At 55.2% G+C, this 17,290-nt stretch overlaps 2 protein-coding genes and 1 long non-coding RNA gene across 3 annotated transcripts in view; 2 read left to right on the top strand and 1 right to left on the bottom strand.

Annotated features, from left to right (window-relative positions):
* The window catches only part of LOC145529707 (uncharacterized), a 1,704,434-nt gene that overhangs the window by 747,935 nt on the left and 939,209 nt on the right, over positions 1-17,290 (bottom strand). Inside the window, exons 120-122 of the long non-coding RNA XR_014071296.1 lie at positions 16,362-16,473; positions 8,718-8,829; positions 1,074-1,185 (exon numbers count right to left, since the gene is read on the bottom strand). This is a non-coding gene — a long non-coding RNA (uncharacterized LOC145529707). The remainder of the gene's footprint in view (positions 1-1,073; positions 1,186-8,717; positions 8,830-16,361; positions 16,474-17,290) is intronic.
* On the top strand, positions 4,869-6,673 carry LOC145529662 (uncharacterized). Its single transcript, XM_081550261.1, has 3 exons — positions 4,869-5,061; positions 5,461-5,773; positions 6,024-6,673. The coding sequence occupies exons 1-3, from the start codon at positions 4,927-4,929 to the stop codon at positions 6,650-6,652; spliced, it is 1,077 nt and encodes a 358-aa protein (XP_081406387.1). The 5' UTR covers positions 4,869-4,926; the 3' UTR covers positions 6,653-6,673.
* On the top strand, positions 9,255-14,418 carry LOC145529565 (uncharacterized). The gene is made up of 3 exons (XM_081550149.1): positions 9,255-12,705; positions 13,105-13,417; positions 13,668-14,418. The coding sequence occupies exons 1-3, from the start codon at positions 12,469-12,471 to the stop codon at positions 14,294-14,296; spliced, it is 1,179 nt and encodes a 392-aa protein (XP_081406275.1). The 5' UTR covers positions 9,255-12,468; the 3' UTR covers positions 14,297-14,418.

The raw sequence follows: 17,290 nt of genomic DNA, 5'->3' as shown, positions 1-17,290 counted from the left end.
ACCTTAGGAGACTTGAGCCATTCCCACTCGAGCCAGAACCCTCCCCAGGAAGGAAAACAGCTGTGGAGTCATTTTGGCCCCAGCACTGGTTCCCAAACCCTGGCGGCTCCTACAGCCTCTACGGTGTGAAGAGGGAGGTCCCTTTTGACAGAGCTTTCCGGCTGTCAGATCGAAGCTGTTGTTTCACTGTCAGCTGTGTCTCTGCCGTTGCAGCCAGGTGGGCCACGCTGCTCCAAAGGAGCTCACAAGCTGAGTTGCAAGGGAGGTATTGAGAGGACAGGGATGGCTACAACGTGCTGCAAACTGAGTGAGGGTCCCCACAATCCTCAGCAAAGGTCTGTGGTGTGCAAGTGGGGAGTAGAGGGCCCCCAAGTTCCAAAGGAAGGGAGGTACTCGGGAGATAAAGCCCTTGGCTGCTGTGGTAGCAGCTGCAGATGGCAGCTCGTCCACAGTGCACTTCGAATGAGGTCATATGAGCGGGACTCTGGAAATGGCTCCGAAATCCAGAGAAAGGGGTCAGGGTATGTGGGAATCCGGCGGGGGTGGGGGGTGGATGAAGGAAGGTGTCCTTCCTCTCTCCAGTGCAATTTGGTTTGGTGAGTCTCAAAGCTACCAGATGGCACTTCCCAAGTCAGGCCCCCGCAGGAATCAGGGTGGGCTGCGTGCCTCGGCCCCTGCCACAGGGACAAGCCACACCAGTGGCCTCCCTGAGCTCAAATGGCCGGATCTGGGGGTTCCGCCTGGGTGCACACCTCCTTGCTGTGGCCAAGTTCCCCCCTTCTCTGAGCACCAGCTTCATCATCCTCTCGAATGAGGACATCGATTGCTACCTTGGCACGTTACTCTCTTCATCCTGTGAAGACTCATTAGGCTTATCCTACAATTACTAGCTGGCCCGAAGAGATATCTCCTGAATCCAGATTAAGCTGGAGTCTCCCAGGCTCATCTGGCATGTCTTCCCTGAAGTCTGCCAAAACCCACACCCTTGCATTTCCAGGGACTCCCCTGAGCCGGCTGGGCAGAAAACCCAGCATGGTTCAAACAAGCTGACAGACAAGCGGGAGAGGACTCACGGGCAGACGGCCTCCGTCAGGTCTCGGGTGGAGCTCTGGGACCACAGCAGCAACGGGCCATCCCAGCCCCTGGGCTCAGCAGCGCCCTCATTCTCAGGCCGGCGGCTCTGCCCTGAGGGGAGCAGGAAGGTCACCAACTGCCGCAGGTGGACCTCAAGCCCCTCCCACTGCTGGAGCCTGACCTCCCCCGGCCCCACCCCTTCCCCTACCCCAGCAGGACGAGAGCTCGTCTTCCCCTGGCTTCCAACGTGAGGCCCGGCCCTGGGCCCCGATTGGGCACTGCCCCAGTCCGGAGCCAATCACAGTGGCCAGGGAGGTGGAACGCACCGATTGGCCAGGGCCAGGTCATGTGACCATGCTCCCCAGGAAACTCAAATATTACCAAGATTCCCTAACAAACCAATGAACAAAATTATCCAGTAAAGGCAAACCGTACTTTTTAATGAGGCCGATGTCACAGAAAAAAAAAAAAAATGCTTCCCAATGAACTGCTCAAGGAAGCTACTAAATAAACTTTCAGAAAAGTTAAGTAGTTTTTTTTTTTTTTTTAATAGGGTGACGGAGAGCTATACCTTTCCCATCTATGTGAATTTAGGTTTAAACTAGATTTCCCTTGGCTGTTATATACGACAAAAAAACCCCACATCACCCCCTTTCACTCCCCCCACCCCCCAAAAGTGTTTTAGTCTATTGAGTTTTTGTGTCCTCAGTTGTGTCTGATTCACGGCAACTCACGAACTCTACACAGCCAGGCTCTTCCGTCCATGGAATTCAGGGCAATTTTTTTCTGTCACAGTAAATGCCCACCCTGGGTGATCCAAAGGCAAGGGCTCAGAGGCTCCTGAGAGTCTAACTCCTTTCAGCCGAGCACAGAGCTGGCTCCTCACTGGGATGCCTGTGGCCTGGGGCTCCCAGAGGGGAGAGCAGCACTCGCCCCACCGTGTGGTCACTGCTGGAAGTGCAGGCTGCTCCTCACTCCCCCTTGACAGTGTCCCTGAGGGCAGAACAGTGGGAATCTACTCAAGGTGGAAATGCAAACTCCCATGCAACCAAACTTCCCACAAGGTCTCCAAAACCACTCAGGAACAGGGAATTGGAAACTGCAGGGCATGACATGAATGGAGATGGAGACTTGACACCTTACACCGAGTTCACTTCCAGTTATCCCTAGACAAAGTTTCCATGAAAACTTGTCACAAATCTAGAAGAACAATGAGCAGAAACCGGACACGTGCTTTGAGTCTTCACACACAAAACTAAAAGGCAGTCCACAAAACAACCCAGAGAATACAGTGGACTTTGCAAAATCAAAGATATCTACTGTGGGAAAGACCTCATTACAAAAGCAAAAGACAGGTCATACATCGCGAGACGAATGAGTGGAAACACAAAGCTTCTCAAGGATGTGTCTCCAAACAGACAAAGAACACCAACACAACAAGCCTGTGAAAACTAGGGAAAGGTCTGAAGGGACACCAGACTGAGGAAGACACACACAGAGTATCCCGGATGATGTCCAGCACGGAGGGCCTGAAGAAACAACAGTCTAGTTGCACTCGCTCAGGCCTGTGTGACCCTGGATGAGGCCTCTGTTTCCCGGTGGCTCTGAGAGATGGACAGGGAGGAAGGGGAAGAGAAATCACTTGCATTTCTAATACTCACAGCAAAGTCTTCCAATGAGAAGGGAATTATCACCCCCACTGACAATGTCATTCACTGAAGTGATACCCACGAGTCCATCTAACCCAGAAGGGAAGGAAGGACCTGTTCTCACAAAACGGCGAGAGATGGAAGAAGGAAGATCAAGCCCACACCAATCACTGGAAAGAGAAGCTGTGCTCAGGGCTTGAAAGAATTCCTATTGGGAAAATGATGTCACAGCCCCACAAGGCAATCCACAGCTTGGACGCTATTCCTCCCAAAATGCCAATGCATTGTCGCACCGAACAAAGAATTGCAAAAGGGGTTACGGAAACAGAAAAGAGCCTAAATTGTCAATACAATCCGACGAAAAAGCCCCGATACGGACATCCAAGGTTGTGTGAAAGGAAATTAGACGACCAAACTAGGATCCTCAGGAGAGTATCGGAGAAGGCGATGGCGACCCACGCCAGTACTCTTGCCTGGAAAATGCCCTGGACGGAGGAGCCTGGTAGGCTGCAGGCCATGGGGTCGCGCAGAGTCAGACACGACTGAAGTGACTTAGCCGCAGCGGCAGCAGCAGGACAGTATGCTATTGGGAATACAACAACACACACAGATCCAGATCGATGGAATAAAGTTGAGGGTCCAGAAACAAACCCCGGCATCCATGGTCAACTCATCTCTGACACAGAAGGGGAGAATATCCAAATGCGAACAGGAAAGCCTCTTCAATAAATGGCCATGGGAAAACCAGACAGCTACATCTGAAGAACGCTATTGGTTTTGATGTCACACCACCTCAATATCGGGGAAAAACCTCACCCTAAAGACTGATGTCATGAGATAGCTAGAAAGAAGCGTAGGTCAAAGGCTCCTTAACATCAGAGTCTCCTTGCCATTTGCTGGGCGGAGGTAGAAATGGGTCTCTTCAAGTAAGGGAAAGAGGGAAACGAAGTACACCAATGGGTTTCCATCCAATGGAACCTCTTCACAACAGAGAAGCTAAGCATTCACAGATGCAAAAGATAGGAAACGGAACATGAGAGACTCCTTGCAAGTGGTGTATCTGAGAAGGGGTTCATATGGAAAGAGACGAAGAATGCACAGCACTCAGATTCCAAGAAACACCACCACCACCCTTGACCCTTCCCCCATGACCAACTCCGACCTAAAGCCTTTCTGTCCCTCTAACCCATCCCTAAAACATAACCCTCATCTAATCATATACATGTGCATTCCTAGCATCCATCCATCCACACACGAGAGAGAAAGAGGAAGACACAGACTGAATCGAGAAAGGAAAAGAGAGGGACACAGCCAGAGAGAGACTCGGAACCAAAGAGAGGAAAGGAGTCGACGGTCCAGACTTTTCATCAATCTGTCTCGAAGGTAGAAGCAATGACAGTGCCCATCCACCCCAGAAGGGGGAAAAGGACGGAAGGTTTGGAGAGGAAAAGACAAGAACGCAGGGAGCCATTAGAAGCTCAGCCACCCGCAGAAGCCGAGCTGGGACACTTGAACAGAATCTCAATGGAAACAGAGGACCAGAAAGTTGGCTACTCTTTTCTATAAGAGAGGGAGACCTTCGAGTCTTCCTTTCGGGCCTCCAACTTGGATGCGGGGTCTCAAAACAGTCAGGAGGGGCAGTGCCTTTTCCTGGGTACCACGGCGCATCCAGGCCTCGTTCTGCCCCATTCTGTGCTGTGTCAGCCCTGGATGGAGTCTTTCTTTCTGAAGTCTCAGCGCACAAGCTCCACGTGATATCGGCCCCAGGTGGAGAGGCATGGAGCCGCTCGTAGGCCGACAGACCTAGGAAACAGATGGGAGAATGACCCCCACTCTGCAGATGGAGAGACTGGGGAAACCCTGAGGGGCATATGCTTGTCCAGGGCCACACCACTTATGAGAAGAAGGAGCCTGGTCTGAGAGCAGCGGGGTCCTCGGAGCTCAGGCCCTGGCTGCACCCAGGCCTCCCCAGGGCTGTGGGCTGGGCTGTGTGGCTGTCACTGTGCCTGCACATGGCCTAAGGGGGGTGGTCGAGCAGTCAGAAACCCAGAGACTCCCTTGGGAAGTTTTGGGGAAGGGACCTCGGCACGAACCCCAGGAAATGATGTCACCTGCCGGCAACAGAACCCAACAGAACCCGCAACCCGGGTATCCAGGCCTCCAGAGCGGAGAGGAGCCCCCAGCCAGATCTCTTGCTGCCAGGATGTTCTGCTGTTTGCCCCTGCCCAGAGGCCGGGGCCTCAGGAGAGCTCACAGGCAGTGTGCGTGGGCACCCTGTCGACGTTGGCTCAGGGCACCCCCGAGAGGCCTCTGGCCCTCTGCCCGGAGAAACAGAAAGGTAACACGGGGAGCCCCAGGCCGGGCCAGGCCACCTCTCCCATGCCACCCGGAAACACCGGGTCCTTTGCCTGTGTGTGTGGATGCGGGTTTCTCGGGGTGTGTCTCCCTCAAGGAAGCCCAGGCGGATGTGGGGTCAGAAGCCTGCGGACAAGTTGTGTCCACACCCCAGGGGAGAGCAGGCTGGCTGGGATGGGGAGAGTGCGGGCAGCGCCGGCCGCCCAGGCTGACCTCACACCCTCAGGTGGGTCTCTTTCCTCCCGGGTGGGGATCTGAGCAGACACACGTCTCTGACCCTTCTGGGAAGAGAAGTTCGAGCAGGCAGAAGCAGCGGCTCCACTGGCCAGGCCCAGCTCGGAAAACTCCCAGCACGGCTGGCTGACGGTCACTGTCGTTGCAGAGCTTCCCACGTGATGAGGCCGAGGACGGGGACACCCCGTCCACCTCCCGGAGGGAGGGGTCGGAGCACCACCCCCCCGCCCGTGAGGCCCAGTGCAGGCTCCAGGTGAGCGTGCCCACGGAGGCATCAGCCCCACCGGGGGCGAAGCGGAGGCGGGGAAGGCCTGCTGCCGAGACGCCGCCCAGGATACACCCGGCGGCCCAGTCTGAGGCTGCCACGGAGCTCAGCACACCCGGCTCCGACCCAGAGTCCCGAGAACCCCGGCCTCTGAGGCAGCAGGAGGACCTGGAGCCCAGCACGCCAGAGCACAGAGGTGAGGACGCTGGGGCTGGTGCACGGGAGTGTGTGGGGAGGGGGTGCTGAGCTACACAGGGACGAGTCCCCGAAAGATGCTGCTGGGCCTGCAGCAAGCGCTGGCCTCACACCCCCACCCCCATCTTGCACACTTCAGTCCCAAAAGACATCCGACCCTGGGTATTCTTTGGGAATCTCTTGGAAGCTTTCTGTCCCGGGATACGCACATGCCAAGGCTGGCCTGTGGGCAAACTTTGCTTCTCCCCCAGCTCTAGCACTGGCCTCCAACTGGAACCAGGCTCCACTTCCCAGACCTGTGCCTACAGAGGTGGTGGCTCCAGGTGCAGGACCCAGGGATCCACCGAGGGTAGATGGAGAACCGAGACTTGCCCTCGCAGAGACACCAGGCCAGCTGGGTACTGGCCAGCACACCGGGCAGATCGGATCTCCGTGCCTGCAGGACCCCCAGCCCCAGGCACTGATGTCCCACCCCCTCAGCCAGAACCTCCACCTCCACGTGCACCTGTACCTGCTCGGGCTTTGGCAGGAGAACCCGAGGCAGAGGAGGAGTCACCGCCTCGGCAGGGAGAGCCTGCCCTGGCTCCCGCGCAACACCCAGACGCCGACGATGACTCACCCGCCCCTGCAGGAAGAACGAGCCCCCGCTCTGGACAGAGACCCAGAGCCCTTGCCGGAAACACCATGTCCAGGGGAGCGGTCGGCTCTGCCGCCTCCATCCCTGTCTGCTCACCGTGGACGCCGGCAACTCGGTCTGCCCCCAGGGGACATGGAGTTCCTTTCCCCTGAACTGCTTTGCATTTGGTTTGTTTCCACCTTTCTGGTGATGTTTTACTTTTTGTATGGTTTCGTCTATTTTTGTTGGTTAAGTTGGGATTAGTAAACTTTTTCATCATTGTTGCAATTTGGGAACACTGTTGTGTAACTCTGGTGATACTGTGTTACCATCACCACTCTGTAGTTTCAGACCCGTTCGATCTTTATGCCCCACCCGCCAACAAAGCCTGGATTCAAGGCAAGCACGCCCTGTTCATCCCTCCCCCCGATCCTGACCACAATTTCATCTTTTCTTTCTGCATTCCTTCCTATATTCTTGGTGTCCCCAATCAATGACTCTCAGTGAGATGACTGAAGGAGTTTTTTTCGGACTCTCCACCTACTGTAAGACTCCATTGGAGAGTTCTCATTTTTATGTCATTTGAACTAGCCTTTGATAGCTGAAAGGACGGTGTACGTCCTTTCAAGATATCATGTGCCAAACGAAGCCCTTTTGGCAAATGCCATCATTATCTCCAGGCAGGCATTGCTGTTTGAAGGGTGACATCTCAGCCAGAAGGCAGAGGCTGAGCTCCTCTTGTTGCACCAGCTCCCAAAAGAAGCCAAGAAAGGGAGCTGGAACAACAAACCACCCCAACGCCCAGGAAAGCGTTCTTCACGACAGAAGGCTAGCAAATGACCCAACAACCTTGTGGCCCAGAACCCCTCTAGAAAAATCACTGTTCCATACAAAAGAGAAACACATGGGAAGTTCCAAGGAGAGGCAATGCCCATGGCCAGTGTACTTTAGAGACGGCCTGACTGCTCCGGGGAAGACACGCACCGACGGAACCCCTTGGGAAACAGCAGTGAGAGTCCTCACCGTCGTAAGGGTTTCCTCTGGGGACAACCTGCCCTGGGCACCACATGAGGGAGCAGACCGGCTTCTCTTCCTCTGCCCCCACACCATTCACTCATGAAGGCAGCTCAGGTGTTCTCATGCCCTGCCTGCCTGCCTGCCTGCCTGGCTCATCCGTGAGCTGTGACCACCTCCAAGGCAGGACTCCACCTTCTCCTCTCTGTGTACCGTGAATCTGCACACAGTGGGCTTTCAGAACCTTAGGAGACTTGAGCCATTCCCACTCGAGCCAGAACCCTCCCCAGGAAGGAAAACAGCTGTGGAGTCATTTTGGCCCCAGCACTGGTTCCCAAACCCTGGCGGCTCCTACAGCCTCTACGGTGTGAAGAGGGAGGTCCCTTTTGACAGAGCTTTCCGGCTGTCAGATCGAAGCTGTTGTTTCACTGTCAGCTGTGTCTCTGCCGTTGCAGCCAGGTGGGCCACGCTGCTCCAAAGGAGCTCACAAGCTGAGTTGCAAGGGAGGTATTGAGAGGACAGGGATGGCTACAACGTGCTGCAAACTGAGTGAGGGTCCCCACAATCCTCAGCAAAGGTCTGTGGTGTGCAAGTGGGGAGTAGAGGGCCCCCAAGTTCCAAAGGAAGGGAGGTACTCGGGAGATAAAGCCCTTGGCTGCTGTGGTAGCAGCTGCAGATGGCAGCTCGTCCACAGTGCACTTCGAATGAGGTCATATGAGCGGGACTCTGGAAATGGCTCCGAAATCCAGAGAAAGGGGTCAGGGTATGTGGGAATCTGGCGGGGGTCGGGGGTGGATGAAGGAAGGTGTCCTTCCTCTCTCCAGTGCAATTTGGTTTGGTGAGTCTCAAAGCTACCAGATGGCACTTCCCAAGTCAGGCCCCCGCAGGAATCAGGGTGGGCTGCGTGCCTCGGCCCCTGCCACAGGGACAAGCCACACCAGTGGCCTCCCTGAGCTCAAATGGCCGGATCTGGGGGTTCCGCCTGGGTGCACACCTCCTTGCTGTGGCCAAGTTCCCCCCTTCTCTGAGCACCAGCTTCATCATCCTCTCGAATGAGGACATCGATTGCTACCTTGGCACGTTACTCTCTTCATCCTGTGAAGACTCATTAGGCTTATCCTACAATTACTAGCTGGCCCGAAGAGATATCTCCTGAATCCAGATTAAGCTGGAGTCTCCCAGGCTCATCTGGCATGTCTTCCCTGAAGTCTGCCAAAACCCACACCCTTGCATTTCCAGGGACTCCCCTGAGCCGGCTGGGCAGAAAACCCAGCATGGTTCAAACAAGCTGACAGACAAGCGGGAGAGGACTCACGGGCAGACGGCCTCCGTCAGGTCTCGGGTGGAGCTCTGGGACCACAGCAGCAACGGGCCATCCCAGCCCCTGGGCTCAGCAGCGCCCTCATTCTCAGGCCGGCGGCTCTGCCCTGAGGGGAGCAGGAAGGTCACCAACTGCCGCAGGTGGACCTCAGGCCCCTCCCACTGCTGGAGCCTGACCTCCCCCGGCCCCACCCCTTCCCCTACCCCAGCAGGACGAGAGCTCGTCTTCCCCTGGCTTCCAACGTGAGGCCCGGCCCTGGGCCCCGATTGGGCACTGCCCCAGTCCGGAGCCAATCACAGTGGCCAGGGAGGTGGAACGCACCGATTGGCCAGGGCCAGGTCATGTGACCATGCTCCCCAGGAAACTCAAATATTACCAAGATTCCCTAACAAACCAATGAACAAAATTATCCAGTAAAGGCAAACCGTACTTTTTAATGAGGCCGATGTCACAGAAAAAAAAAAAAAAATGCTTCCCAATGAACTGCTCAAGGAAGCTACTAAATAAACTTTCAGAAAAGTTAAGTAGTTTTTTTTTTTTTTTAATAGGGTGACGGAGAGCTATACCTTTCCCATCTATGTGAATTTAGGTTTAAACTAGATTTCCCTTGGCTATTATATACGACAAAAAAACCCCACATCACCCCCTTTCACTCCCCCCACCCCCCAAAAGTGTTTTAGTCTATTGAGTTTTTGTGTCCTCAGTTGTGTCTGATTCACGGCAACTCACGAACTCTACACAGCCAGGCTCTTCCGTCCATGGAATTCAGGGCAATTTTTTTCTGTCACAGTAAATGCCCACCCTGGGTGATCCAAAGGCAAGGGCTCAGAGGCTCCTGAGAGTCTAACTCCTTTCAGCCGAGCACAGAGCTGGCTCCTCACTGGGATGCCTGTGGCCTGGGGCTCCCAGAGGGGAGAGCAGCACTCGCCCCACCGTGTGGTCACTGCTGGAAGTGCAGGCTGCTCCTCACTCCCCCTTGACAGTGTCCCTGAGGGCAGAACAGTGGGAATCTACTCAAGGTGGAAATGCAAACTCCCATGCAACCAAACTTCCCACAAGGTCTCCAAAACCACTCAGGAACAGGGAATTGGAAACTGCAGGGCATGACATGAATGGAGATGGAGACTTGACACCTTACACCGAGTTCACTTCCAGTTATCCCTAGACAAAGTTTCCATGAAAACTTGTCACAAATCTAGAAGAACAATGAGCAGAAACCGGACACGTGCTTTGAGTCTTCACACACAAAACTAAAAGGCAGTCCACAAAACAACCCAGAGAATACAGTGGACTTTGCAAAATCAAAGATATCTACTGTGGGAAAGACCTCATTACAAAAGCAAAAGACAGGTCATACATCGCGAGACGAATGAGTGGAAACACAAAGCTTCTCAAGGATGTGTCTCCAAACAGACAAAGAACACCAACACAACAAGCCTGTGAAAACTAGGGAAAGGTCTGAAGGGACACCAGACTGAGGAAGACACACACAGAGTATCCCGGATGATGTCCAGCACGGAGGGCCTGAAGAAACAACAGTCTAGTTGCACTCCCTCAGGCCTGTGTGACCCTGGATGAGGCCTCTGTTTCCCGGTGGCTCTGAGAGATGGACAGGGAGGAAGGGGAAGAGAAATCACTTGCATTTCTAATACTCACAGCAAAGTCTTCCAATGAGAAGGGAATTATCACCCCCACTGACAATGCCATTCACTGAAGTGATACCCACGAGTCCATCTAACCCAGAAGGGAAGGAAGGACCTGTTCTCACAAAACGGCGAGAGATGGAAGAAGGAAGATCAAGCCCACACCAATCACTGGAAAGAGAAGCTGTGCTCAGGGCTTGAAAGAATTCCTATTGGGAAAATGATGTCACAGCCCCACAAGGCAATCCACAGCTTGGACGCTATTCCTCCCAAAATGCCAATGCATTGTCGCACCGAACAAAGAATTGCAAAAGGGGTTACGGAAACAGAAAAGAGCCTAAATTGTCAATACAATCCGACGAAAAAGCCCCGATACGGACATCCAAGGTTGTGTGAAAGGAAATTAGACGACCAAACTAGGATCCTCAGGAGAGTATCGGAGAAGGCGATGGCGACCCACGCCAGTACTCTTGCCTGGAAAATGCCCTGGACGGAGGAGCCTGGTAGGCTGCAGGCCATGGGGTCGCGCAGAGTCAGACACGACTGAAGTGACTTAGCCGCAGCGGCAGCAGCAGGACAGTATGCTATTGGGAATACAACAACACACACAGATCCAGATCGATGGAATAAAGTTGAGGGTCCAGAAACAAACCCCGGCATCCATGGTCAACTCATCTCTGACACAGAAGGGGAGAATATCCAAATGCGAACAAGAAAGCCTCTTCAATAAATGGCCATGGGAAAACCAGACAGCTACATCTGAAGAACGCTATTGGTTTTGATGTCACACCACCTCAATATCGGGGAAAAACCTCACCCTAAAGACTGATGTCATGAGATAGCTAGAAAGAAGCGTAGGTCAAAGGCTCCTTAACATCAGAGTCTCCTTGCCATTTGCTGGGCGGAGGTAGAAATGGGTCTCTTCAAGTAAGGGAAAGAGGGAAACGAAGTACACCAATGGGTTTCCATCCAATGGAACCTCTTCACAACAGAGAAGCTAAGCATTCACAGATGCAAAAGATAGGAAACGGAACATGAGAGACTCCTTGCAAGTGGTGTATCTGAGAAGGGGTTCATATGGAAAGAGACGAAGAATGCACAGCACTCAGATTCCAAGAAACACCACCACCACCCTTGACCCTTCCCCCATGACCAACTCCGACCTAAAGCCTTTCTGTCCCTCTAACCCATCCCTAAAACATAACCCTCATCTAATCATATACATGTGCATTCCTAGCATCCATCCATCCACACACGAGAGAGAAAGAGGAAGACACAGACTGAATCGAGAAAGGAAAAGAGAGGGACACAGCCAGAGAGAGACTCGGAACCAAAGAGAGGAAAGGAGTCGACGGTCCAGACTTTTCATCAATCTGTCTCGAAGGTAGAAGCAATGACAGTGCCCATCCACCCCAGAAGGGGGAAAAGGACGGAAGGTTTGGAGAGGAAAAGACAAGAACGCAGGGAGCCATTAGAAGCTCAGCCACCCGCAGAAGCCGAGCTGGGACACTTGAACAGAATCTCAATGGAAACAGAGGACCAGAAAGTTGGCTACTCTTTTCTATAAGAGAGGGAGACCTTCGAGTCTTCCTTTCGGGCCTCCAACTTGGATGCGGGGTCTCAAAACAGTCAGGAGGGGCAGTGCCTTTTCCTGGGTACCACGGCGCATCCAGGCCTCGTTCTGCCCCATTCTGTGCTGTGTCAGCCCTGGATGGAGTCTTTCTTTCTGAAGTCTCAGCGCACAAGCTCCACGTGATATCGGCCCCAGGTGGAGAGGCATGGAGCCGCTCGTAGGCCGACAGACCTAGGAAACAGATGGGAGAATGACCCCCACTCTGCAGATGGAGAGACTGGGGAAACCCTGAGGGGCATATGCTTGTCCAGGGCCACACCACTTATGAGAAGAAGGAGCCTGGTCTGAGAGCAGCGGGGTCCTCGGAGCTCAGGCCCTGGCTGCACCCAGGCCTCCCCAGGGCTGTGGGCTGGGCTGTGTGGCTGTCACTGTGCCTGCACATGGCCTAAGGGGGGTGGTCGAGCAGTCAGAAACCCAGAGACTCCCTTGGGAAGTTTTGGGGAAGGGACCTCGGCACGAACCCCAGGAAATGATGTCACCTGCCGGCAACAGAACCCAACAGAACCCGCAACCCGGGTATCCAGGCCTCCAGAGCGGAGAGGAGCCCCCAGCCAGATCTCTTGCTGCCAGGATGTTCTGCTGTTTGCCCCTGCCCAGAGGCCGGGGCCTCAGGAGAGCTCACAGGCAGTGTGCGTGGGCACCCTGTCGACGTTGGCTCAGGGCACCCCCGAGAGGCCTCTGGCCCTCTGCCCGGAGAAACAGAAAGGTAACACGGGGAGCCCCAGGCCGGGCCAGGCCACCTCTCCCATGCCACCCGGAAACACCGGGTCCTTTGCCTGTGTGTGTGGATGCGGGTTTCTCGGGGTGTGTCTCCCTCAAGGAAGCCCAGGCGGATGTGGGGTCAGAAGCCTGCGGACAAGTTGTGTCCACACCCCAGGGGAGAGCAGGCTGGCTGGGATGGGGAGAGTGCGGGCAGCGCCGGCCGCCCAGGCTGACCTCACACCCTCAGGTGGGTCTCTTTCCTCCCGGGTGGGGATCTGAGCAGACACACGTCTCTGACCCTTCTGGGAAGAGAAGTTCGAGCAGGCAGAAGCAGCGGCTCCACTGGCCAGGCCCAGCTCGGAAAACTCCCAGCACGGCTGGCTGACGGTCACTGTCGTTGCAGAGCTTCCCACGTGATGAGGCCGAGGACGGGGACACCCCGTCCACCTCCCGGAGGGAGGGGTCGGAGCACCACCCCCCCGCCCGTGAGGCCCAGTGCAGGCTCCAGGTGAGCGTGCCCACGGAGGCATCAGCCCCACCGGGGGCGAAGCGGAGGCGGGGAAGGCCTGCTGCCGAGACGCCGCCCAGGATACACCCGGCGGCCCAGTCTGAGGCTGCCACGGAGCTCAGCACACCCGGCTCCGACCCAGAGTCCCGAGAACCCCGGCCTCTGAGGCAGCAGGAGGACCTGGAGCCCAGCACGCCAGAGCACAGAGGTGAGGACGCTGGGGCTGGTGCACGGGAGTGTGTGGGGAGGGGGTGCTGAGCTACACAGGGACGAGTCCCCGAAAGATGCTGCTGGGCCTGCAGCAAGCGCTGGCCTCACACCCCCACCCCCATCTTGCACACTTCAGTCCCAAAAGACATCCGACCCTGGGTATTCTTTGGGAATCTCTTGGAAGCTTTCTGTCCCGGGATACGCACATGCCAAGGCTGGCCTGTGGGCAAACTTTGCTTCTCCCCCAGCTCTAGCACTGGCCTCCAACTGGAACCAGGCTCCACTTCCCAGACCTGTGCCTACAGAGGTGGTGGCTCCAGGTGCAGGACCCAGGGATCCACCGAGGGTAGATGGAGAACCGAGACTTGCCCTCGCAGAGACACCAGGCCAGCTGGGTACTGGCCAGCACACCGGGCAGATCGGATCTCCGTGCCTGCAGGACCCCCAGCCCCAGGCACTGATGTCCCACCCCCTCAGCCAGAACCTCCACCTCCACGTGCACCTGTACCTGCTCGGGCTTTGGCAGGAGAACCCGAGGCAGAGGAGGAGTCACCGCCTCGGCAGGGAGAGCCTGCCCTGGCTCCCGCGCAACACCCAGACGCCGACGATGACTCACCCGCCCCTGCAGGAAGAACGAGCCCCCGCTCTGGACAGAGACCCAGAGCCCTTGCCGGAAACACCATGTCCAGGGGAGCGGTCGGCTCTGCCGCCTCCATCCCTGTCTGCTCACCGTGGACGCCGGCAACTCGGTCTGCCCCCAGGGGACATGGAGTTCCTTTCCCCTGAACTGCTTTGCATTTGGTTTGTTTCCACCTTTCTGGTGATGTTTTACTTTTTGTATGGTTTCGTCTATTTTTGTTGGTTAAGTTGGGATTAGTAAACTTTTTCATCATTGTTGCAATTTGGGAACACTGTTGTGTAACTCTGGTGATACTGTGTTACCATCACCACTCTGTAGTTTCAGACCCGTTCGATCTTTATGCCCCACCCGCCAACAAAGCCTGGATTCAAGGCAAGCACGCCCTGTTCATCCCTCCCCCCGATCCTGACCACAATTTCATCTTTTCTTTCTGCATTCCTTCCTATATTCTTGGTGTCCCCAATCAATGACTCTCAGTGAGATGACTGAAGGAGTTTTTTTCGGACTCTCCACCTACTGTAAGACTCCATTGGAGAGTTCTCATTTTTATGTCATTTGAACTAGCCTTTGATAGCTGAAAGGACGGTGTACGTCCTTTCAAGATATCATGTGCCAAACGAAGCCCTTTTGGCAAATGCCATCATTATCTCCAGGCAGGCATTGCTGTTTGAAGGGTGACATCTCAGCCAGAAGGCAGAGGCTGAGCTCCTCTTGTTGCACCAGCTCCCAAAAGAAGCCAAGAAAGGGAGCTGGAACAACAAACCACCCCAACGCCCAGGAAAGCGTTCTTCACGACAGAAGGCTAGCAAATGACCCAACAACCTTGTGGCCCAGAACCCCTCTAGAAAAATCACTGTTCCATACAAAAGAGAAACACATGGGAAGTTCCAAGGAGAGGCAATGCCCATGGCCAGTGTACTTTAGAGACGGCCTGACTGCTCCGGGGAAGACACGCACCGACGGAACCCCTTGGGAAACAGCAGTGAGAGTCCTCACCGTCGTAAGGGTTTCCTCTGGGGACAACCTGCCCTGGGCACCACATGAGGGAGCAGACCGGCTTCTCTTCCTCTGCCCCCACACCATTCACTCATGAAGGCAGCTCAGGTGTTCTCATGCCCTGCCTGCCTGCCTGCCTGCCTGGCTCATCCGTGAGCTGTGACCACCTCCAAGGCAGGACTCCACCTTCTCCTCTCTGTGTACCGTGAATCTGCACACAGTGGGCTTTCAGAACCTTAGGAGACTTGAGCCATTCCCACTCGAGCCAGAACCCTCCCCAGGAAGGAAAACAGCTGTGGAGTCATTTTGGCCCCAGCACTGGTTCCCAAACCCTGGCGGCTCCTACAGCCTCTACGGTGTGAAGAGGGAGGTCCCTTTTGACAGAGCTTTCCGGCTGTCAGATCGAAGCTGTTGTTTCACTGTCAGCTGTGTCTCTGCCGTTGCAGCCAGGTGGGCCACGCTGCTCCAAAGGAGCTCACAAGCTGAGTTGCAAGGGAGGTATTGAGAGGACAGGGATGGCTACAACGTGCTGCAAACTGAGTGAGGGTCCCCACAATCCTCAGCAAAGGTCTGTGGTGTGCAAGTGGGGAGTAGAGGGCCCCCAAGTTCCAAAGGAAGGGAGGTACTCGGGAGATAAAGCCCTTGGCTGCTGTGGTAGCAGCTGCAGATGGCAGCTCGTCCACAGTGCACTTCGAATGAGGTCATATGAGCGGGACTCTGGAAATGGCTCCGAAATCCAGAGAAAGGGGTCAGGGTATGTGGGAATCTGGCGGGGGTCGGGGGTGGATGAAGGAAGGTGTCCTTCCTCTCTCCAGTGCAATTTGGTTTGGTGAGTCTCAAAGCTACCAGATGGCACTTCCCAAGTCAGGCCCCCGCAGGAATCAGGGTGGGCTGCGTGCCTCGGCCCCTGCCACAGGGACAAGCCACACCAGTGGCCTCCCTGAGCTCAAATGGCCGGATCTGGGGGTTCCGCCTGGGTGCACACCTCCTTGCTGTGGCCAAGTTCCCCCCTTCTCTGAGCACCAGCTTCATCATCCTCTCGAATGAGGACATCGATTGCTACCTTGGCACGTTACTCTCTTCATCCTGTGAAGACTCATTAGGCTTATCCTACAATTACTAGCTGGCCCGAAGAGATATCTCCTGAATCCAGATTAAGCTGGAGTCTCCCAGGCTCATCTGGCATGTCTTCCCTGAAGTCTGCCAAAACCCACACCCTTGCATTTCCAGGGACTCCCCTGAGCCGGCTGGGCAGAAAACCCAGCATGGTTCAAACAAGCTGACAGACAAGCGGGAGAGGACTCACGGGCAGACGGCCTCCGTCAGGTCTCGGGTGGAGCTCTGGGACCACAGCAGCAACGGGCCATCCCAGCCCCTGGGCTCAGCAGCGCCCTCATTCTCAGGCCGGCGGCTCTGCCCTGAGGGGAGCAGGAAGGTCACCAACTGCCGCAGGTGGACCTCAGGCCCCTCCCACTGCTGGAGCCTGACCTCCCCCGGCCCCACCCCTTCCCCTACCCCAGCAGGACGAGAGCTCGTCTTCCCCTGGCTTCCAACGTGAGGCCCGGCCCTGGGCCCCGATTGGGCACTGCCCCAGTCCGGAGCCAATCACAGTGGCCAGGGAGGTGGAACGCACCGATTGGCCAGGGCCAGGTCATGTGACCATGCTCCCCAGGAAACTCAAATATTACCAAGATTCCCTAACAAACCAATGAACAAAATTATCCAGTAAAGGCAAACCGTACTTTTTAATGAGGCCGATGTCACAGAAAAAAAAAAAAAAATGCTTCCCAATGAACTGCTCAAGGAAGCTACTAAATAAACTTTCAGAAAAGTTAAGTAGTTTTTTTTTTTTTTTAATAGGGTGACGGAGAGCTATACCTTTCCCATCTATGTGAATTTAGGTTTAAACTAGATTTCCCTTGGCTATTATATACGACAAAAAAACCCCACATCACCCCCTTTCACTCCCCCCACCCCCCAAAAGTGTTTTAGTCTATTGAGTTTTTGTGTCCTCAGTTGTGTCTGATTCACGGCAACTCACGAACTCTACACAGCCAGGCTCTTCCGTCCATGGAATTCAGGGCAATTTTTTTCTGTCACAGTAAATGCCCACCCTGGGTGATCCAAAGGCAAGGGCTCAGAGGCTCCTGAGAGTCTAACTCCTTTCAGCCGAGCACAGAGCTGGCTCCTCACTGGGATGCCTGTGGCCTGGGGCTCCCAGAGGGGAGAGCAGCA

The sequence above is a fragment of the Giraffa tippelskirchi genome, chromosome 12 (assembly GCF_054371585.1).
Source record: "Giraffa tippelskirchi isolate mGirTip1 chromosome 12, T2T-mGirTip1v1.2.pri, whole genome shotgun sequence".
Lineage (NCBI taxonomy): Eukaryota > Metazoa > Chordata > Mammalia > Artiodactyla > Giraffidae > Giraffa > Giraffa tippelskirchi.
This window is presented reverse-complemented; position numbering and strand designations above follow the sequence as displayed.